The 23,685-nt window shown below is 37.1% G+C and overlaps 1 protein-coding gene across 1 annotated transcript in view; it reads left to right on the forward strand.

Annotated features, from left to right (window-relative positions):
* The window catches only part of ABCB5 (ATP binding cassette subfamily B member 5), a 116,872-nt gene that overhangs the window by 21,804 nt on the left and 71,383 nt on the right, over positions 1-23,685 (forward strand). Inside the window, exons 9-14 of the mRNA XM_052638460.1 lie at positions 673-850; positions 2,180-2,293; positions 2,609-2,719; positions 4,800-4,925; positions 6,696-6,899; positions 13,501-13,671. Coding sequence (XP_052494420.1) covers positions 673-850; positions 2,180-2,293; positions 2,609-2,719; positions 4,800-4,925; positions 6,696-6,899; positions 13,501-13,671 — 904 coding nt within the window. The remainder of the gene's footprint in view (positions 1-672; positions 851-2,179; positions 2,294-2,608; positions 2,720-4,799; positions 4,926-6,695; positions 6,900-13,500; positions 13,672-23,685) is intronic.

Raw genomic sequence — 23,685 nt, forward strand, 5'->3', positions numbered from 1 at the left:
ACATCTCTGTCTGACGTCACAGCTGCAACTTTTTTTTTGGTGGTTGTTTTTTGTTTTCTTAAACAAGATCAGTAACTTTATTATTTGTGTAAAAGTGTTGCAGCCATATTATAAAAATTCAAGCCATTGGAGAAATATACAGAAGAAAAATAACTCACCTTGTTTCACTTTCTTCAGAAAAACATAATATTTAGTGACTATCATTCCAGGCATCTTTTCACATATATACACAGACATCAGAATAGGGAAGTCAGTGCAAAGATCAGTGAAAATTGTTCTGCTAAGTGCGAGCCTGCTCTTCATCTTATTCATAACAAAAATAATGACTTTAAATTTTACCTGAAGAAAATTAAATGGAAATGGAATTTGAAGAAATTGTCAAAGTTTAAACAGCAAATCTCTTCCCAGAAATAATCCTCATCCCAAAGTTATTCCTCTAAAGTGAAGAGGAAAATTATGGACTCATTTCATAGCTAGAATCTTTGTTTTTCAGCAACTTGTTTCACTTTATCAAGGTTGGAGAAGGAAATGGCAATCCACTCCAGTATTCTTGGCTGGAGAATTCCATAGACAGAAGAGCCTGATGGGCTATAGTCCATGGGGTTGCAAAGAGTCAGACACGACTGAGCGACTATTACTAAAGACTATTATATTTTGTTGTGTCTTTTAAAGGTATTTGCAGAATCTAAAAGATGCAAAGGATGTTGGCATAAAAAAAGCTATTGCTTCAAAACTCTCTCTTGGAGCTGTGTACTTCTTTATGAATGGAACCTACGGACTTGCTTTTTGGTATGGAACCTCCTTGATTCTTAGTGGAGAACCTGATTATACCATTGGAACTGTTCTTGCTGTAAGTCTTATTTGAGAACAAAGGTGACTGGCTTAGATAATCTTTTCTTACCTAGCGTTTATTAAAAATTTCTCTTTGAATGATAGTGAATATTTAAAGATGAGTGTTTTAATGAACAAGTATTTGTTTCCTTCAAATGATTTGTATGCACCTTTATAGTTGTATGTTGTCAGGATTTACTCATCCAGTATGATTTAGTGTCTTCTAAAGCATGATGCTTTTGAAAGAATCATAACTGAATTCTTCACTGGGAGTTAGAGTCATCTTAATCCAGGATTCAAAAAGACCAGTCTCTTGTAAGACTGTTTTCTTTCCATCCTGCTGAGATAAGAGGGTGCTCTGCATTCACCTTGCTAAATGTCTTCTGGAAATATTCTCTAGATTGGACTCTCCTGCTCTTCCTCTGTCCTTTCAGCTCAGAGTAAAGTTTAAAACAAACTATATACAGCTATGTTCAACATCACAACTTAGAGTTTTTTAAACTCTTAATGGTTATACATTAAATTATAATTTTTTCACTTACACTCCTAAGTTTCGATAATAAACATATCAGTTCAAGGTTAAGAGTCATTTGTCTTGATGAACTAAATGGATCTGGCTGATATACTTTAGTTCTCATTTGGCCTTCCCATTCTATGTAGATTTATTTTTTGTCAACTAAAGTCATCTTTTAAAGTTTAGACTTTTAAGACTTTAAGCTATTCATTAATTTCTGGTAAACAAAACTTGAGTTTGAGAAATTTTTAGCACCTTTTTCCTCTTCAATTTATGTGTGATCTAGGCTTATAACTAACTTGCTAAGCTTTAGCTTCCTCATCTATAAGACAGGGAAACTGGCACTTAGCTTGTGAGATTCTTTGCTTATTTGTCTTTTGGCAGAGATGTGTCTGTCTGAAAATGGACAACTGTCCACTAATACAAGTAATCAGAAAGTTGGGGAAGAATAGTACAGCATCTCTAAGACAGTGAAATCTATAACATCCTTCCCTTTAAAGTTAAGAAGTTAACCAGCATGCAAGAGAGTACAGCTCACCTCCTCACCTATCCAGGTTCATGTATGGCTAGCAGTCCTCAGCAAGCAGATTTTTCTGCTCAGCTTCCCCACAGGTAATAATAAGATGATTATGGGACAATTAGAAATTGTTCAACATTAAGAAAAGGCCAACTGCACTTGGATTAACTAATATTTCCTTTCTGTTTGACAACATCTTCCAATCTTTCCTATCTAATTTCTCTAGAATCCCTCTGAATCTCAACCAAGTATACACTTCATTCTGTGGTCCCTCTTATATAACTGTGAAGGATAAATATTATTTTCTGTTTCTGTAGGTTTTTTTCAGTGTAATCCATAGTAGTTATTGTATTGGAGCAGCAGCCCCTAACTTTGAAACGTTCACTATAGCCAGAGGAGCCGCCTTTAATATTTTCCACATTATTGATAAGGTAAGACTCCCAATTGATTTGAAAGATAACTATCATTACTGCAAGAAGAAAACCAAAGAATAGGCACACTCATTGCACTAAAATGAAAAGATGGACAAAATCCATGTTGACCAATTGGCTATGGAAAGAGGAATTGTTTTAACTCTTCTATAAGGAGATTGTGTTTTATCAAAGCCTTCATATCCAACTCAATGCCCTTCTAAAGCAGAAAGGAAAATATTGTAAAAGAAAACACATCTTTAAACTACTTTTAGAATATAGAGAGTGTCAGTTTAGTTTCTCTAAGATTTATAATGCCCTCTTTGTTTTTCCAAGAAACCCACTATAGATAACTTTTCAACAACAGGCTACAAATTGGAATGCATAGAAGGAACTGTGGAATTTAAAAATGTTTCTTTTAGTTATCCATCAAGACCATCTATCAAGGTAAGTAAAATTTAATTACAGAAATGTACAGTTTTCTAATATTACTTTCCACTGGCTCAATCACTTCTTAGGATAATGTTTCAGATTAGTCTGACCAAGATTTGGCTGCTTTGTTTAGAGATTTGAGGGGAGAGATGGAGATAGAGACACATAGAGAAAGAGGAGAAGGAAAGAAGGAAGGATAGATCACAAATGCACAAATAACGCTGGAAAAACTACTTGCATTTTGCAGCCTCTTCTCTATATTCAACTGACTAAAGTATTTTCACCTCCCTGGAATTCCTTCACTTTGCATTTGGGAGCACAGCAAAAATGTCTTGAATTGATGGTGCCACCTATTGGTGGTCCCTGGATATTTTCCCACTCAGCATAGACAACTTGGTGAACTTTTTGAAGTTTCTAATCTGGGGGAATTGTGTATATGCTGTGTCTTTCCCTTTTCCCTTCCCTAAAGCCTTTACTACACCAGCTTTTGTGCCTCAGCTTCTGTCTCTTACTTTTACACAAGCACACACTCACACACACACACACCACTCAGCAAAAGTGCATCCTTCTCCGTTTATCATTCAGTCTTGGACAATTTCTAGCAAAAATACATCTGTTTGTAATATTGTTTTCATCCTTTCATCTTATTAGTGTATGTATCTAAAAAAGTAGTTACTGTTAAAGATTGCAAGGAATAATTCCTACTAAAATACCTGTTTTATAGAAAAAGGATGATTTTAAGTGAAATAGGTAAAATTACTAATGCCATCAATCTTTACTGTCTTTTAAAGTGTCCAAATATCCCCTGTATAATTTGCATCGAAAAAAATATTTACCTACTCCTACTACCTTATTTTTTTCTAGGTCTTTGATTGAAATTATTTTTTTCAAAGATCACTATTTTAAAAAAATTTTGTTACTCAATTACCATTATTGGAACAGTGTTGTCTTCCATCATTTTTCTTAATATAAATAGAGCATTTTAATTCCATTTTGCAACTACATTTGGGTTGGCTTCCTGGAGACTTAAGCAGCAGTTTTGCCGGTACATTGCTTGGTAAAGAGCTCTCTGGGTTTTAAACAACTATTTTTTAAATGAAGCTTTGAAACATAGCCTTTTTTCTTAAATTTAAAAATGAATAATTCCCCCTGGAAAAAAGATCAACCCACTTTAAATAAACAAAACATAGATTCTTCGAAAGAAAGAACAGAAGTGAATTCTAGAGTAAAACTGCAGATGGGAGAGGAGGTACTCCCACTGGGTTCCCTTATTTCTCATCTCTTTTAGCAAATTTTTCTCTGCTTGGCCCTTTGAAGGTTTTACCTTTGGTCTCTTTAAAGAGTCTCTTTCTTTACAAATGTGGAGATCAAACTGAGAGAATTCAAGAGAATATTCCCATGTTTGGGAGAAATGTAAGCAAAGATAGGTGAGTTTCTCAACAGGATTACTGTTGTCATTTTGGGAGGGAAGTTTTTTGGAGTTTCTCTCATAATGCAGGTTCCAGAACACTAACTGCTGGTAGCAACACCCAGGTATTGAGAAAAGTATAAAAGCACTTACTCCCCCTAAGTTAAAATGTTCCTATGAGATCTACCACTAGAAAAGGAGACTTTCTAGTGGTGAAATCCTATTCCAGCGAATCCCTAAGAAGTCTGCCAGTTGTTTACTTTAGAATATATTTTGCAACAGTGTTAAGTATATTCTAAGAACTTCTTTAAACTGCTCACAGATATCTGGCAAGGTTTCATTCCTGTTGTTGCAAGTTAGAAGATATAACTTTCTTTAATTTGGTAGTCATGAAATTCACATGAAATATTTTGACTTAAAAGTTGAAAAGTTTTCTGTGGCTCATTAATAGTCTGAGTGCTCAACTTAGATCTTCTTTTTGTATAGAGAGATGATTAGTTCTTTACTGTTACTTTCTAAAATTGTGTAGGTAATACACATATATGAAAAAAACATAGCAAGATCTAAGTTTGTTGTTAAGTGCCAAAATTTTTCTGTTTGTAATTCTACATTAAATTTCTGAAGATAGGAAAATCATATTCTTACTTATCCCACTTTTATGAATTTTCCTCCCATACATTTCAATAGATTCTGAAAGGTCTGAATCTCAAAATTAAATCTGGAGAGACAGTAGCATTGGTCGGCCCCAACGGCAGTGGGAAAAGTACAGCAGTCCAGCTTCTGCAGAGGTTATATGATCCTGATGACGGCTTTGTAAGTGCACCTAGTAAGATCATGTACAGTCCACACAACGAGATGTGGAAATGCCCACCTGTTACAGAGAACTTACAGCTATGTCAACTTTTAATTTTTAACAGTGGGGCTGGGAGAGAAGCCATATTGTTGTCTCTCTTGGATATTAATTCATTCAGCGAGTATTTATTGAGCACCTACCAAGAGCCAGACATTGTTCTATGTGCTGGGAATACACTGTTGAACAAAGCAAAAAAAAACCTCTCTGCCCTCATCAAGATTACATTCTAATAAGCAGAGACAGACCATAAATAAAATCAGTAAATTATATAATGTTACAAGATAATAAATGCTGTAGAGAAAAATAACTAGTAATTTTTAACACCAAGAACTTAACAAGAATTTCAGTCTCTCAAAACTTCCCAATAGAATAACATCTGTAGAAAATAAGCACTCTCATTTTTTTGCATCATCCATATGTTGCACTTAATTTTTTAACCTGTAAATGGCATAGAAAACAAGACTCTGACAGTCACAGAAGCATAATTTGCACTGCTTCTATTCAGTTTTTCAACTGTTACTTTTAAAAGAAAATATATTCTTTTGAAACAAAAATTTAACATCCTAAGTCTCTATGTGGAGTCTACTGCTGCTGCTGCTAAGTAGCTTCAGTCTCGGGCAACTCTGTGTGACCCCATAGACAGCAGCCCATCAGCCTCCCCCGTCCCTGGGATTCTCCAAGCAAGAACACTGGAGTGGGTTGCCATTTCCTTCTCCAACGCATGAAAGTGAAAAGTGAAAGTGAAGTCACTCAGTTGTGTCCGACTCTTCACAACCCCATGGACTGCAGCCTACCAGGCTCCTCCATCCCTGGGATTTTCCAGACAAGAGTACTGGAGTGAGGTGCCATTAGACCTACGTATTCATGCTAATAGTGAATAAATTATTGGCCAAGTATCCCGTATATAAAGCAGTTGCATGGAATGCCCGTGCCCTGACAGAATACCAGTTGGTGTGAAATACCAGAGTTACGATGATCATACCTTGGCTTCTATCATTGAAATATGTTGGGATAATGGATAACGGCATTATCTATGGGGAATACAATGTTCATTTAAGATTATTTATAGCAGGGAGTAAAATGCGCTTTTATCTTTTGCAGAGGATTGTGGTGTTGAAGGGAAGGAAAGAATTTCCTAGAAAACAATGCAGAAGTCACATAAGTCTTAAAACAACAAAACTGAAGTTTTTTACATGTGTCTACATAATAACATTTGTGACTCCTAGGGTATATATCCTCATAATACCTAATTTGTGGATCATGTTAGGGCCTGTAGATCATGTTAGCCTTAGTGTTAGGGCTTCCCTGGTGGCTCAGACAGTAAAGAATCTGCCTGTAATGCAAGAGACACTGGTTCAATCCTTGGGTCGGGAAGATCTCCTGGAGAAGGGAATGACTACCCACTCCAGTATTCTTGCCTGGAAAATTCCATGGATAGAGGAGCCTTGCAGGTTATAGTCTATGGGGTAGAGTAAAGATATTCATATAGTCTGACCAAATTTTAAGTCAATTTTTTTAGGTTTTAAGTCACTTTTTTTAGCTTTTATTAGTTCCCAACTGCCAGAAAAATTCTATTGGCAATGTACTTGCTATATATATTTTATCAAAATATAGTCAGTCTTTGTTTCCTGAAACAACCTGCTTCTCAGCTTATGTTTTGGAGTAGTAAAAAAGGTTTTAACCCAATGCAATGAAAGGCATCACAATGATTCATTTCTTTGGATTTGTAGATCACGGTGGATGGTAACGACATCAGAACTTTAAATGTGCAGCATTATCGAGAACATTTTGGAGTGGTCAGCCAAGAGCCTGTTTTGTTTGGAACCACCATTAATAACAATATTAGATATGGACAAGATGGTGTGACTAATGAAGACATTGAGAAAGCAGCAAAGGAAGCAAATGCTTACGATTTTATAATGGAATTTCCCAAGGTAAGCACACTATGTAACCTATATTCTTAGCTTAAACCTGAAGCACTGAAATATTCCAAAATAAGTTAAATAATGATAACATCTACACAGTAAGGTAAGTGTGATTAATTTTTGCATTGTCCTAGATGAAACAACTATAAATGAGAGAGCATGATAACAACCCAAAGTATACATTGTTGAAAGGTCAATTTTTAAAATCTGTTTTGTTCTTACTCGTTCTCACTGCTAATGGAAAAGAAAAATAAAGGATATGTTCAAATATAACAAAGAAATATGAAAGAAAATCATCAGTCCACCCTGAGAAATGTGTATCTGCAAAATGTTGATTTGCAAGGCCATCTTGTGGCTAAGAGTAGGAATGTCACAGGCAATGTTCAGATTGGTTCTGTGTTAAGGCAAAGGAAAAAAATTTGTTTTTGAAGTATATGGAACTACTATTGGATAAGAAATGTGAAATTATAGTTGGAAAAAGATACAGTAAACTATAATTTTGGGTATTAGGACATATGAGATCCTAATGGAGATTTTTCCAGGCAAGAGTACTGGAGTGGGTTGCCATTGCCTTCTCCGTTAAAATTGATAGACAGCTATAAAAATATTTATATTTCTTAAAGTATTTGTTCATTAGTAGCATTTCATTTTCAGTTATTCATTTAATTTTCAATTTCATGCTAGTATCACCTGAAATTATTATGGGGAGCACCTTGTGAAACAAGAAAGGATGATATGCGAAAGTAAAACACAAATAAAATTCTAACATCCCAGAAGGCAATAATAACAAAAAAGTTATTCTAATGAATATATTTTACAAACCACATTCCATAGGTCATAATAATTTTGTTCTTTTGTTTTATTCATAAAATTTTTGTTATGCTATTTATTACTTCCTTTCCCCATTATTTAGGGTCATACTTAGGACAGAAAAGTTATTCTTTGAGGTCATTCTTTGCCTTGTGGTTTGGGAAAACACAAACTTCCTTTCTTTGACCTTCATTCAACACTTTCACTGACTTCTTTTCCTCAAAAAAAAAAAAATGATCTTCAGGTTTCCCCTTGGAATTAAGGAGTTTTCCAGTGTCTCTTGTCATTTTTTGAACTGTGGTGTTGGAAAAGACTCTTGAGAGTCCCTTGGACTGTAAGGAGATCCAACCAGTCAATCCTAAAGGAACTCAGTCCTGAATATTCATTGGAAGGACTGATGCTGAAGCTGAAACTACATTGGAAAATACCCTGATGCTAGGAAAGATTGAAGGTGGGAGGAGAAGGGAATGACAGAGGATGAGACGGTTGATTGGCATCATCTAATGAATGGACATGAGTTTGAGTAAGCTCTGGGAGTTGGTGATGGACAAGGAAGCTGGCGTGCTGCAGTTCATGGGGTCGCAAAGAGTCGGACATGACTGAGCGACAGAACTGAACTGAACTGAAGTCATTCCCTGTAAGTTATGACTTATTTTTACTAAAAGCCCAATATTTACACAAAGGTGTCCTTGCTATAAATCTAATAGTAAATCCTAAAGATATAATCCAAAGAACAAATTAAAATTGCTGGTTTATTATGATAGAAGCTAAATCCCACAGCCATGATGGTTAAACTGGGACATAAGAATAAACATAATAATAAATAAAAGTTACAGAAGTGGTTTCATATAGGTGAAAATTTAGGGAAAGCTATACTCAAAAATAAATACCATTTCTGGGCTTTCTATCTTGTTCCATTGGTCTATATTTCTGTTTTGTGCCAGGACCATACTGTCTTGATGACTGTAGCTTTGTAGTAAAAGGGCTTCCCAGGTAGTGCTAGTGGTAAGGAACCCACCTACCAGTGCAGGAGACGTAAGAAATGCAAGCTCGATCCCTGGGTTGAGAAGATCTCCTGGAATAGGGCACGGCAACCCACACCAGTATTCTTGCCTGAAGAATCCCAAGGACAGAGGATCCTGGTGGGCTACAGTCCATATGGTCACAAAGAGTTGCACATGACTGAGGCAACTTAGCAACCACGCATGCACATGAGAGTAAAATCAACATTTTCCTCAGAAGAAAACAGAACTGAGTCTCTTCAACATATTATGCATAGATTTCAGTATGTATTCTACAATATCTAAATGTGCAAAGAAACAGGAAACTATGATCCATAGGCAAAAACAACCACCCATAATCTCAATATTTATTCACTTAAGCAAAATTTCAAGGGACTTCTGTGGCAGTCCAGTGGCTAAGACTTCCCCTTTCAGTGCAGGGGGTGCAAGTTCGATTCCTGGTCAGGAAGTTAAGATCCCACATGCCTCAGGGCCAAAAAACCAAAAATATTAATAAAAGAAGAAGAAGCAATATTATAACAAATTCAATAAAGACTTTAAAAATGGTTCATATCAAAAAAATCTATAGGGCTTCCCTGGTGGCAGTCGTAAAGAATACACCTGCCAATGCAGGAGACGCGGGTTTAATCCCTGGTCCATGAGGATCCCACATGACTTGAAGCAACTAAACCCATGCACCACAACTACTAAGCCTGTGCTATAGAACTACTGAGCCCTCCCACCAGAAACGCTGAAGCCCATGTGCCCTAGAGCCCATGCTCAGCAACAAGAGAAGCCATCGCTATGAGCAGCCTGCACACTGCAACTAAAGAAAAGCCCACACAGGAATGAGCACCCAGCACGGCCAAATAAATAAACAACACTATTTTTTTTTTAATCTATAAAAAAGAAGTCTTTTTTTAAGTTTCAAAAAAAATTTCAAAATGCATGAAGCAAAAAGAATACATCTGAAAGGAGAAACAGGCAAATCCACAATTTTAGCTGAAGGCTTTAATACTTGATAGAACAAGTAGGCAAAAGATCTAAGGATATACATAACCTCAACAATACTATCATCCAACTAGATATAACAGATATTTATAGACAGTTTCACCCAATAACAGCATAAAACATTTTTCCTAAGTGCATGTGGAATGTTCACTGAGATAAACAATATTCTCGACATTGAAAGAAAAAACGTGTATAATTTCAAAGTACATATAGTTCAAAGTTCAAAGGAAACATACAAAGTATGTCCTTGGGCCATAATAGAATTAAAATGTAGACATCAACAACAGAAATATACCTGGAAAATCCACAGATATTTGAAAATTAAAGAACCTACTTCTAAATAATATGTGGACCAAATAGAAAGTTTCAAGAAAAATTAAAAACTTTTGAAGTAAAAATGAAAATACAAGGTATCTGTATTTGTGGAATACACTTGATCTTTCAACAACATGGGTTTGAACTGTACATATTCACTTATACAGGAATTTTTTCCAAAAAATACATACTGTAGCACTACATGACCCCAGCTGGTAAAATTCAAGGATGTGGACACAGAGGACTGATTGTAAAGTTATGCCTGGATTTTTGACTGGGTGGGGGTTGGTGTCCCTAGCACCTATGTTGTTCAAGGATCAACTGCTTTAAGAGAAACTTATAGCATCAAGTGCTTACTTTAGAAAAGAAAAAGATCTAAAATCCATTAACTGAGTTTGCATCTTGAGAAACTAGAGTCAGAAGAGCAAATCAAATGCAAAGCAAGTAGAAGAGAAATAATATAGACTAGAGCAGAAAACAGTGAAATTAAAAACAGAAAACATTAGAAACAGTCACTGTGAAACTAAAAGCTGATTCCTTAAAAAGATCAATAAAATCAGTAAAACTATAGCAAACCTGATGAAGAAACAAAAAAGAGAAGAGAATATCAGGGATCAAAGAAGGTACATTATTATTAATCCCAAAGATATTAAAAGATTGATATAGGAATACTACAAACAAAGATATACCTATAATATTGACAACATAGAAGAGGTTCTACTCCCTGACACAAACCACAAAAACTCACTCAAAAAGAAGTGGGTAGGTAACCTTAATAAAATGTATAACTATGAAAAAAATAAACTGGTTCTCAGAATAGTAGCAACAACTACAAATGAAATTAAAAGTGGCATTCACAATAGCATTAAAAATATAAAATAGAACAAATACAATGAAAGATCTGCAAATCTTCTATGTGAAAACTATAGAACGCTGCTTAGAGAAATTAAAGAATACCTAAATATAATAAATAAGATGTTATCTTATTCATTGATTTAGAGGTTGAATATTTTTAAAGATATGCATTCCCCCCAAACCAATCTATAAATTTAGTGCTATTTCAATCAAAATCTCAGCTGTCTTTTTCATGTGCAGAAGTCTGCAGTCCATGGGGTCGCTAAGAGTCAGACGCGACTGAGCGACTTCACTTTGACTCTTCACTTAGGAAATGGCAGCCCACTCCAGTATTCCTGCCTAGAGAATCCCAGGGATGGGGGAGCCTGGTGGGCTGCCGACTATGGAGTCGCACAAAGTCGGACACGACTGAAGTGACTTAGCAGCAGCAGCAGCAGCAATCAAAATCTCAGCTGTCTTTTTCATGTGCAGAAGTCAACAGGCTGATTAAAAATTTTATTTAGAAATCTCAGTGAAAGTGAAAGTGAAGTCACTCAGTCGTGTCCGACTCTTTGTGACTCTATGGACTGTAGCTTATCAGGCTTCTCCATCCATGGGATTTTCCAGGCAAGAGTGCTGGAGTGGATTGCCATTTCCTTCTCCAAGGGAACTTCTCGACCCAGGAATCGAACCTGGGTCTCCCACATTGCAGGCAGATGCTTACGCTTTACCGTCTGAGCCACCAGGACCAATAATCGTCAAAACAATTTTGGAAAAAGAGCAACAAACCTGGAAGACCTACAATAGTTAATTTTAAGACAGAAATTAAGACTGTGATAATTACCTAACAGCAGGTTTCCCAGGTGGCACAATGGTAATGCAAGACGCATAGGAGATGCGGGTTCGATCCCTGGGTTAGAAAGACCCCTGGAGTAGAAAATGACAACCCACTCCAGTATTCTTGACTGGAAATTTCCAAGGACAGAAGAGCCTGGCAGGATACAGTCCATGGGGTCGCAAAGGGTCAGACATAACTGAGCATACACAGGCATTGACATAACAATGGACGTGTAAGTCAGTGGAACACAACACAGAGTCTAGAAATAGACCCACATATATCTACTGAATTGATTTTTGACAAGGCCAGTGTGATTCAGTGGGAGAGAGGAAAGTCTTTTCAACAAATGGTGCTAGAAAAATTGGATATCCATGTGTTAAAAAAAAAGAAATGTGGCCCTTACCTCATACTATATACACATATAATTTACCATGAATCTTAGACCAAATGAAACTTAAGCCATCTAACTTCAAAAATAAGTGCACACTCTGTGATTCTATTTATATGAAATTGTAGAACTAGCAAAATTAATTTATAGTGCTAAATATCAAATCAATGGTATCTGAGACAAGGTGTGGGTTTTGACTGGAGGGTCATTTGGAACCTTTCTAGGATGATGGAAATTTTCTGATTTTATTTGGGTGGTAATAACATGGATACATGCATTTTTCAAAACTCATACAACTATTCTTTTAAAACAGGTGCATTTTATTATGAAAAATTATTCATCAATAAGGTGTGTGTGTATATATATATACTTTTTTTAAAATGTGGGGCTTCCCAGATGGTGCTAGTGGTAAAGAACCCCCCTGCCAATGCAGGTTATCCCTAGGTCAGGAAGATCCCCTGGAGGAGGGCATTACAACCCATTCCAGTATTCTTGCCTGGAGAATCCCATGTACAGAGGAGCCTGGCAGGCTATTGCCGATAGGGTCGCAAAAAGTTGGACATGAATGAAGTGACTTGGCATGCACATTTTTAATGTAAAGGTCAAACTCTAGAAGTTAAAAGTTTAGAAATAGTATTTGAAAATAAGTCCTTGAAGAAATGAAGTTTGTATCAGGGACTTAGCACAATAGAATATTACTAATTATGCTTCATTAATTCTAGAAATTATTCCAACTTCAAATATCTAACAACATATACTTTGTTGAAGATATAGATATCAAAAAAAAGTAAAAGAAGGCCCAAAAATTCTCCCAAGATTGAAAAAACATTTTGAAGAAGAAGTTTGTTTTTGCAGCAATCTTTTTCATACTATTTTTCAGAATATAAAGGAAAATTTGAGTAATACATTAAATTACTAATAAACATTTTAAATAATAAATTATGTGTACTACAGTGCATTATAAAAGTGTCTTTAAAACTTTGAAAATTGGTTCAAATTATTGTTAATCTTCCTTAAAATCCTAGATTATGCTATGTCCTCATTTTTTTTAGTCCTAGCCAAATTTTCCTTTGGTCTTCTCTTCAATAGATTCTTTTTAAAATAGTTATTTATTTTTACAAAGAACAAATCATAGATCAAATACTATCCAGACTGCAGCAGTGACTAATCTGGCATTAAAACACAACCATCTGGGGGAGAATGAATTCACATATATATATATATGGCTGAGTCTCTTTGCTTTTTGCCTGGAACTGTTAACAACATTGTTATTGGCTATACCCCAATGCAGAATAAAAAGTTCAATAAATAAATAAATGAGAAAAAAAATCCACAATTGTGACTGCCATTTCCTGTTCTAATCATCTGACCATGCTGCCTTCTGTTTCTGTTTTCTTTCCTAATTTTCATTAGAAATTTAATACCTTGGTAGGGGAAAAAGGAACTCAAATGAGTGGAGGACAGAAACAGAGAATCGCAATTGCTCGAGCTTTAGTTCGAAACCCGAAGATTCTGATCTTAGATGAGGCTACGTCTGCCTTAGATACAGAAAGCGAATCAGTAGTTCAAGCTGCACTGGTGAAGGTAAGTAAGCAGATTCATTATTTTAATGTTCCTGGTTCAGCATTATTTTTAAGTACAAGGAAGTATGGCTCCATAGTGGATTATTTATTCATTTCAGAGCCCTCCTTAAGTTATGAATGCAGAGTGTTCATCCTTGTAAAAATTTCTGTAATGTTTATAGGAAGTGATATGGAGGAGAAAAGAAGATGCTATGCTTGGTGTTAAAAATATATATAAGGCTCGTAACCAAGCAATCATCCCATATATACAGGTCTGCATCCCATTCCAACAGGTCTGCACTTTCCATTTCCCCAGGGTAACTCCATACTCCTACCACAATTATAATCACATCCACCCTTTATCTCTTCCATATACTGCTATGGGGTTCTCTTCTCTGACCATTTTTTCCTCTCTAGGATAATCCCAGAGTACTCATTTTAACTTAATTTCACTTCAAGTGGAGAAGCATACCGTGTGGTTTGCCTTGACCTTGAACCATCCTCCTTCAACAGCCCTAAGGCCCTCATTCTGCCTTCCTACTCACTGTGTGGATGCGTGCTAAGTCGCTTCAGTCGTGTGCGACTCTTTGAGACCCTAGGGACTATAGCCTGCCAGGTTCCTCTGTCCGTGGGATTCTCCAGGCATGAATACTGGAGTGAGTTGTTATGCCCTCCTCCAGGGGACCTTCCCAACCCAGGGATTAAACCCACATCTCCTGCGGCTCATGCATTGCTGGCGGATTCCTTATTGCTGAGTCAACAGGGAAGCACCCTACTCACTACAAGCTGCTGAATATACTTCATGGCCACAATGCAGAACTGGCCTTTTACCAAAATGCACTGCATCTGGGAAGGTAGTTAGTGGTGGTGACATGAAAAACCATAGAATACTTTTTCCAATAGCCAAACCCTCTTTGAAATCATGGCCTTCAAACCCTTTAGAAGGCTTAATGGCACTTTTTACTTTGTGCTTCTCTAAAAATGGATTGGGTTTTTCTAAGAAAATTACAGACTTTTCTTTTTAAATACTGAGTTTGCATGACTAGAAATGGATACTGGCAACCAGAGTCCCAACCAATTATTGAAAAATCTATTACTTACTATTGTCAATTTGCAAATCAGAGTTTTACAAATTTATAAATTTTTACCTTGTTTCCATCTCACATGATAAGAGTACCGAAAGGTGCTCATATTTCTTATTTTCATAAAATAAGTAATATGAAAATCCATGTTCATTATAGACATTTTGCCAATTTGGTTCATTTTGGTGAAGAAATGATAATTTCCTCAAAGGCATGACTCATATTCTATTCATTTCTTAACACTTAATAACTAAGACAGGGCTCTATTTATAAAATACACTCAAATTGTGTATACTAATGGTGATGTTTAGTTACTTAAGGCTTGAATGTACTAAAAAATGATTAGATTTAACTGTTTCAAATTACATAATTTTTCTAGTTTTATTGAAATACAATCAACATATATATACGATTTTTTAAAATATTATACTAGGCTCTGAAGTTGTTTACAGGTTAAATGTTGTGCCCATTGCCTTTTCATTCAATATGTTAATCACATCAGGCAATCAAAACTTGTTCAGACTTTTGAAAAAACACTAAGTCCCCTACATATGAACAGGTTTCATTCTGAGAGTGCATTTTTTAAGTCCAATTTGTTCGTAAATCCAATAAAGATAGCCTGGGTACCCAACTAATACAATTGGCTATATAGTGCTGTACTGTAATAGGTTTATAATACTTTTCACACAACAAATCCATTAAAAACAAACACACACAAAAAATAAAACATTTTTAATCTTACAGTACAGTATCTTGAAAAGTATGGTACAGTACCAGCTATATCACCTCTGCTTTTACACTTGCTTTGTGACATCATTGGCTTGAAATAAAGATACTGTACTCTATATAGTATTGTACAGTAAAGTACACCAAAGCACAACCACTTGTAGAGAATGCACACAAGTGATGATGTATACCAGACATGTAAACTAATTTATGTGATTGGACATGAGAAACATCTTTGAAAGTTCACAACTTGCAAGGGGAACTTACTGTAAATAGTTGCTTAGAGTCATGATAAACTAATCAATATTGTTTTCTACTGCCTGAAATGAAATCTATATTATAAGTGAAAATATAAAAATACAAAATGCTTGTAAATGATTATTCCAAGTATATATTTTAAAATTCAGTTACTGTTACTCTTTTCCAGTTTTTAAAGGGTGTAATTAAATCAGTGTTGTAGAGATATATAGGTGTGAAACTACTTTAAGTAGACTTTGCTGATCTTTTGTGAGGTGAGGGTAAATGGTTACTATGGGGTGATGAGTGGTGCAGCTCATTAAATATGTATGCTTCAGTATTTAATTGACGTGCGGTGGAGAGGAGAGTTGGAGCTTCCCCTTTGGCTTAGTGGTAAAGAATCTGCCTGTGATGTGGAAGATGCAGGAGACCTAGGTTCAATCCCTGGGTTGGGAAGATCCCCTGGAGGAAGGCATGACAACCCACTCTAGTATTCTTGCCTGGAGAATTCCTTGGACAGAGGAGCCTAGCAGGCTGCAGTCCACAGAGTTGCACTGAGTTGGACACAACTGCAGTGATTTAACACACACACACACACACACACACACACACGAAAGGAAGAGTTAAAATACAGGCAAAGCTATGAACACTCCAGCGCTGTGAGAGTTCTGTACACTCACTACACAAATGGTGATTGTGGAACCAAGCTTTAAAGAGGTCCCCACCTAAAGAGGGTAGGGCATCCAACAGGTCTCATTTCTGCTCAGACATCTGTCTATAAATTCTAGAACCCTGTGGCATGATACAGCCTAATCCACAGCAGTTAACAGATCTTTATAGCTCAAAATATCATGTAAACCACTAGCCAACAAAAAGGGAACAATAAAATGTATTCTTTCTCACTGGTGAATGCAGCATCCACCTCCTTCCATACCCAGCCTTCAGATATCCTCCCAGTCCTCCCAACTCCCCCTCTCCATTACCCCATCGTCTTCCTTTTGTATGAAGCTATAAAACCAGCAAAATTAATCTATAGTGATAAAAAAAATCAAATCAATAGTTTACTGGGAGAAGAGGGTGGATTTTGACTGAAAAGGGGCATGAGGGAAATATCACTCTTGTCCTCACTTGGATTACTGCAATAGCTATCTCCCACGGGCTTGCTTGGTGGCTCAGATGGTAAAGAATCTGCCTGCAATGCAGGAGACCCAGGTTCAATCCCTGGGTTGGGAAGACCTTCTGGAGAAGGAAACGGCAACTCACTCAAGTACTCTTGCCTGGAGAATCGCATGAACAAAGGAGCCTGGCAGGCTACAGTCAATAGGGTCACGAAGAGTTGCACACGATTGAGTGACTAACACATAACATAATATCTCGCATACTGCTCACTTCAGTCTGTTCTCAGCACAGCACACAGACAATATTACTAAAATGTAAATTTGATCGTGTTGCCCTTCTGCTCAAACCCTTCAGTGGCTCCTTATCTTACTTGTCACTCTAAGTAAAAACCAGATTCCTTACAGAAGCTATAAGGTTCTATGGAGTTGGGCACCAAGCTCTTTCTGGAACCAAGCCACTCTGTCCCACATTGGCTACCCCTTAAACATACCATAGCCCTTTATATCAGCTAATATATTTTACACATATTTGTTTATTTTCTCTCTCCCCCTACTAAAATATCTACTCTCTTCTACTAAAACATCTGCTGTCTATTATCAAAGGCATTGATTGTTTAACTGCAGCATACTCAGCAATAGAACAATGCCTGGCCCTCATTAGTCAATAAATATTTGTTGACTAGTGTTTGGATGAGTGTGATACAGAAGAGTTTCAAGGCCTGAAGTGCCCTTTTCTGGACTTTTTTAGTGTAGGCTTGCTACCATCTAATTTTGCATCACTAATCTTGTTCAAGAGGAGGATTTAGGATCAGTGGATAAAGATCTATATCACAGCTATGGAGTTTTACTCTGCTACTGGTTTGGACCTGGTGTGCCAATGCAGCAGGCTTCCAAGCTGTCCTACTATGAGGAGGCACGGCAGTGAACACCTGCAAGCCCCTGGAGAAGCAGAGAAAGCCCATGTTGATTTTAGGATTAAGCCTATGAAAGCTCTTTGAAATGTTAAAAGTTGTATGCAAATCTAAGGAATAATTATTTAGGGAGGTTCAGCTATACCACATCAGTGGAGAACCTTTAAAAAGGCGGGGGAGGGAGGTGGGAGGGGGGTTCATGTTTGGGAACACATGTAAGAATTAAAGATTTTAAAATTAAAAAATAAATAAATAAATAAATAAATAAAATAAAATAAAAAGGCCCTTTGCTGATTATGAAAGATGGGTTTCCATCACAGCTTTATTCTTTGAAGAGGCTGAGCTACTTTATTGTAACAGCCATGGGCTTTTCTTTATCATCATTTTTGTTTCTGATATGATGCATTCTGTTGGTCTTCCTCTGAAGTCCCTTACATTATATTTATACTACTTGGAGAATTAATAAGTAAGTTGGTATATTATATTAAGCTGTGGACTACTTTATTAAATTAAGCCCCAAGAAGTGAGGTTAATTATATTACACACACAGATGCACACACATACATACACACACACACACACACACAGACACATATGTTTTGGTGTGCCTGTGTTAAATATCTTTCTCTTTATATGTGGAATGGGAAATACTTTAGATCTTTTTCTTTCTGCTCTCCCTGTTTTTAAAACTATTTGTTAATAGTTGGGAACAGAAAGGGAATTTCTACAAGGGAAATTCCTTGGCTGGAATTTAATTAGGAGAACAAAGGTAACACAGATAATACCTCATCCCAAAGCATCATGGGACATTTTACAAGTTTGCTTAATCAAGCTCACATGCATAAGACTTGGTGTTAAGTTATAGGCCACTAACTCCTTTCAGAATAGTGTTTCACCCCATTTGAAAGATCAGGGGCCCATTGACAATCTGACTAAGAAAGGGAAAAATAAACCACTGTAAATCTTCCCCAAAATCTGCAAATTCACTTGTACACTAAGATTTATGTATAATATTGAGGGGTTCATAGACCCCCTGAAGCCATTCATAAATCATTATTTTAGGTGTAATAATGGAACAGATTAATAAGAAAAACTAATCCTTACAAGAACCCAATGAAAGTTGTACATTTATTCTCCTGTTTCACAGATGTGTAAACTGAAGCACAGGGAGGTTGAGTAATAGCTAGGAAGCAGTGAAGCCAGAACCTGGACCCAGAGAGTCAGCCCTCCAGCTCATTCACGTAACCACCATGGTTCAGTTCAGTTCAGTCACTCAGTTGTGTCCATGGACACAGAATCACTCACTCTGTGACCCCATGGACTGCAACACATTCCCAGAGCTTACTCAAACTTATGTCCATTGAGTCGGTGATGCCATCCAACCATCTCATCCTCTGTTGTCCCCTTCTCCTCCTGCCTTCAACTTTCCCAGCATTAGAGTCTTTTCTAATGAGTCAGCTCTTCGCATCAGGTGGCCAAAGGATTGGAGTTTCAGCACTAGCATCAGTCCTTCCAATAAATATTCAAGGTTGATTTCTTTTCAGACTGACTGGTTTGATCTCCTTGCAGTCCAAGGGGCTCTCGAGAGTCTTCTCCAACACCACAGTTCAAAAACATCAATTCTTCAGTGCTCAGCTTTCTTTATGATCCAACTCTCATATCTGTACATGACTACTGGAAAAACCATAGCTTTGACTAGATGGACCTGTGTTGGCAAAGTAATATCTCTGCTCTTTAATACACTGCCTAGATTTGTCATTGCTTTTCTTCCAAGGAGCAAGCGTCTTTTAATTTTGTGGCTGCAGTCACTGTCTGCAGTGATTTTGGAGCCCAAGAAAATTAATTTAAGTCTGTCACTGTTTCTGTTGTTTCCTGTCTATTTGCCATGAAGTGATGGGACTAGATGCCATGATCTTAGTTTTTTGAATGTCAAGTTTTAAGCCAGTTTTTTCACTCTCCTCTTTCACCTTCATCAAGAGGCTCTTTAGTTCCTCTTCACTTTTTGCTATAAGGGCAGTGTTATCTACATACCTGAGGTTATTGATATTTCTCCTGGCAATCTTGATTCCAGCTTGTGCTTCACCCAGCTTGGCATTCAGAATGATGTACTCTGCGTAGAAGTTAAATAAGCAGGGTGACAGCATACAGCAATTTGGAACCAGTTTGTTTTTCAATGTCCGGTTCTAACTGTTGCCTCTTGACCTGCATACAGGTTTCTCAGGAAGCAGGTAAAGTGGTCTGGTATTCCCATCTCTTGAAAAATTTCCACAGCTTGTTGTGATCCACACAGTCAAAGGCTTTAGGGTAGTCAATGAAAAAAATATTTTTCTGGAGTTTTTCTGCTTTTTCTGTGATCCAATGGATGTTGGCAACTATTCTCTGTTTACAGCTTATTGCAAATAAGACATTTTTAATGTATCATTTTTTTGGTCAGTGCTCTGAGCTAGGTTAGACTTTATTTCCTCTTAGAAGAAAGATGAGCTAACTATTGTAATATTTTCTCTTCTTATTCACTGTTTACTTCTCCATTTAGTTTTTGTTGTAAGTTTATCCACAAATGTTAGCTTGTTAATAAAGTTAAAAGAAGGAAAACAAATTATAAATTATAAATTTATAAATTTATTAAATTTATAATTTATAAATTTATAAAATTATAAATAATTTTATTATCTTCAATTGCCAAATTGTTTGTTATTTAGAAATGATAATGAAGAGATTCCAGGATATAAAAAGAAAATTTTGTACTATAGAGTCCTGTTCCAATTTACTAACTTGGTAGTCCACATGGCTTCAACTCAGCAGAGTTTAGATTTTCAATGTGTTTTCCTTTCTAAAGGGTCTTAACCTAAGCATACATACATATTCACATGCAAGTTGAAAGAAAGAGATTGGGAAGGAGGTGAGTCCCTTATTAAATATAGCTTCTAAGTCCTTAATATTTTTCTTTTCATCACCACATTTTACAAAAGAGAAAGCATTCTTGGACAGGTGATGAGAGGGGGCAGTAAATTCTTGTTCAGCTATGGAACTAGTATTGACCCAGAAGAACACCAAGCCAATGGGCTCTCAACATCATGAGGTAGTTAAGACTTCCAATATCCTGTGATTCCCATATAACTACAATACATATATGCATACATACGGTCACTAAGTCGTGTGTGACTCTTGTGACCCCATGGACTGTAGCCTGCCAGGCTCTGTCCATGGGATTCTCTGGGCAAGAATACTGGAGTGGGTTGCCATTTCCTCCTCCAGGGGATCTTCCCAACAAAGGAATTGAACCCAGGTCTCCAGCATTGCAGGCAAATTCTTTACCTCTTTTACTAACTATGAGCTATGAGGGAAGCCCATATATAGAGCTTCTTATAGCAGATGAGTTAAAATCTGGTAGCTAAAAAAGACTGAAATTTGCAAAAGAGTAGTGACAGGTTTGTCAGACTTTATTTTTGAAGTACTAGAGTTTTCCAGAAACCTCTTGAGGTGTGGAAGAAGGCAGGGAGGTGGAGTAGGATGAGCAGGTAGGGCTAAGGTCAACAGTTCATACAGAGGAGTTACTCATTAATCTGTATGGTTTATTTAAACATATTAAGTTTCTATGTGTGTTTTCATTTGATGAAAGGATTTTTCATCTTAAAGAAAAAGAGTTTGAAGACCACAGGCCTGGATCATGGAGCATATGTCATCAGTGGGCCCCAAGTCCACCTGAGGCAGTCTTCTAGGAGGCAGTCAGTGAGAACTTGTGGTTCCATAGGTTTCTTACATCATGCTTGCTGTTAGACACTAGAACTCTGTGTTTACAGGCTTCTCCAGAGAGTCTATTACCCCTGTTAATTGACCCAGCAGTCAAATGCAGGCCCTCTCAAATGCTCACAGCTTTTTATTGGTCTCCCTTCTTTTCCTGCTGCCCACTCTTGTTCAAGGCTTATGGCTGCGAATGGTGAGAAGCTAGATGACCTCCTCAGGCCCTTATCTCTGCCCTAGCAATTCTGGGAGGGATGTTTTAAAGCATGCTGTCTTTCAAAATCCAAGCTAATTACCTGATGATTTATGGTTGTGCATGAAATTGTGAAGTAATCTGAAAATGCCAGCAAAGTGTCAAGTAGAAATCTTTCTGTTGACCTTCCTTTGGTCAAATACCTAACGGTTTGTCTTTCAGCATTGTACAAACTGTGAAGGAGCAGAGGAAATGCCAGGAAATTCATTCAAATTGGTACTTTCTAGAAGGAATAATAGCAACAATGACATATTGAAAATCTACTACACCTGAGCATCTGAAAAAAGCGTGGAAGGAATTGCACTACCTTCCTTATCTTTACAGTGAAGTGAAAGTCGCTCAGTTGTGTCTGACTCTTGGCAACCCCATGGACTATACAAGTCCATGGAATTCTCCAGGCTAGAATACTGGAGTGGGTAGCCTCTCCCTTCTCCAGGGAATCTTCCCAGTGCAGGGATCAAACCCAGGTCCAGCTGAGCCATAGTGGAAGCCCTATCTTTATAGTAATTATTGCTAAAAGACAAAGCATCAGCTCACACTTCTTTGATCAGTTTTCTAAGAGGCCTTGGCTTCCAAAATCTCTTCTCTGTTTTAAGTCTGAAATGAATGCGTTCTAGGTCACACGTATGATGTAGTGAAGTTGTACTTTATGGGCTTCCCAGGTGGCACAGTGGTAAAGAACTGCCTGCCAATACAGAAGACTCAAGAGACTCAGGTTTGATCCCTGGGTCAGGAAGATCCTGTAGAGTAGGAAATGGCATCCTACTCCAGTATTCTTGCCTAGAAAATCCCTTGGACAGAGGAGCCTGCAGGCTGCAGTCCATGGGGTCACAAACAGTCAGATACCTGAGCAACTGAACATACACACACAGTGTACTTTATGGTACCTTCACTGCATACCTTGATGCTTGCAGGCTCCATTTTATAGGCCTTTGGAGCAGTATTATGTATTTCTGTAATTTGTTTGAAATACTCAGATTCTAATGCATGATATCATAAATTAATTGTAACATAATATATGTACTTGTGTTCAGTCATGTCTGACTCTTTGCAACCCTATGAACTGTAGCCTGCCAGGATCCTCTGTCCATGGGATTTCCTAGGCAAGAGTACTAGAGCAGGTTGCCATTTCCTATTCCAGGGGATCTTCCCGTTCCAGGGATGGAACTCAAGTCTCCTGCATTGGTAGGTGGATTCTTTACCACTGTGCCACCTGGCAAGCCCCAGCACAATATATACTTTAATCAAATGTCTGTAGTTTACATCAGGATTCTGGCAGAGTAAAGATGATACAAATGTGTAAGCTCAAGCCATTCCTGTTGGGGGAACATCAGTGCAGAAATGCTTATCTCTTAGTGTCAGTTTTCAGGTGTCCGACAACAGTATGAACTTTCTCAGAATAAGTACACCCACACCATGTGTAATGCCTAATATATGAAGAAACACGAGAATATATGTGTGTAAAAGTGCCTGAGTCCCTCTTTGAAGAAGAGAAGGACTAAACAAACTGCATAAGGAAACCTTGTGATTCTGACTCTGTCTCAAGAGGCTGCACACAACTCAGACCTCTTCTAGTTGCAATCTCCAAATTGTTTGATTTTTACAACATTCTCTCTCCCCACACTCTCCTTTGAACATGAGGTGTTATATGTGCCCTTTCATATTTTTAATTAAATTTCATACCCATTAATTTAAGAAATATTAATAGTAGTGGGAAAATCATTGAACTAATTGATAACATAGCTTTATCAATAAGGTTTGAGCTCTGTTGCTTTTAGGAAATAACATTTGTAACCTCATGGAAAAGTAATTGAATAAATGGGAGCAATATAGAGCAGAAGCCTGGGTGTCTGGGTGTTTTCACCTTTGTGATGATAGTTCTAAATCATATCCACTTAACAACATTATTAACATTCTCTTTTAAGGCACTGTTGTTAAGTCCTAGGATCTCCAAGTTTGAATGAGAAA

The sequence above is a fragment of the Budorcas taxicolor genome, chromosome 4 (assembly GCF_023091745.1).
Source record: "Budorcas taxicolor isolate Tak-1 chromosome 4, Takin1.1, whole genome shotgun sequence".
Classification (NCBI taxonomy): Eukaryota; Metazoa; Chordata; class Mammalia; order Artiodactyla; family Bovidae; genus Budorcas; species Budorcas taxicolor.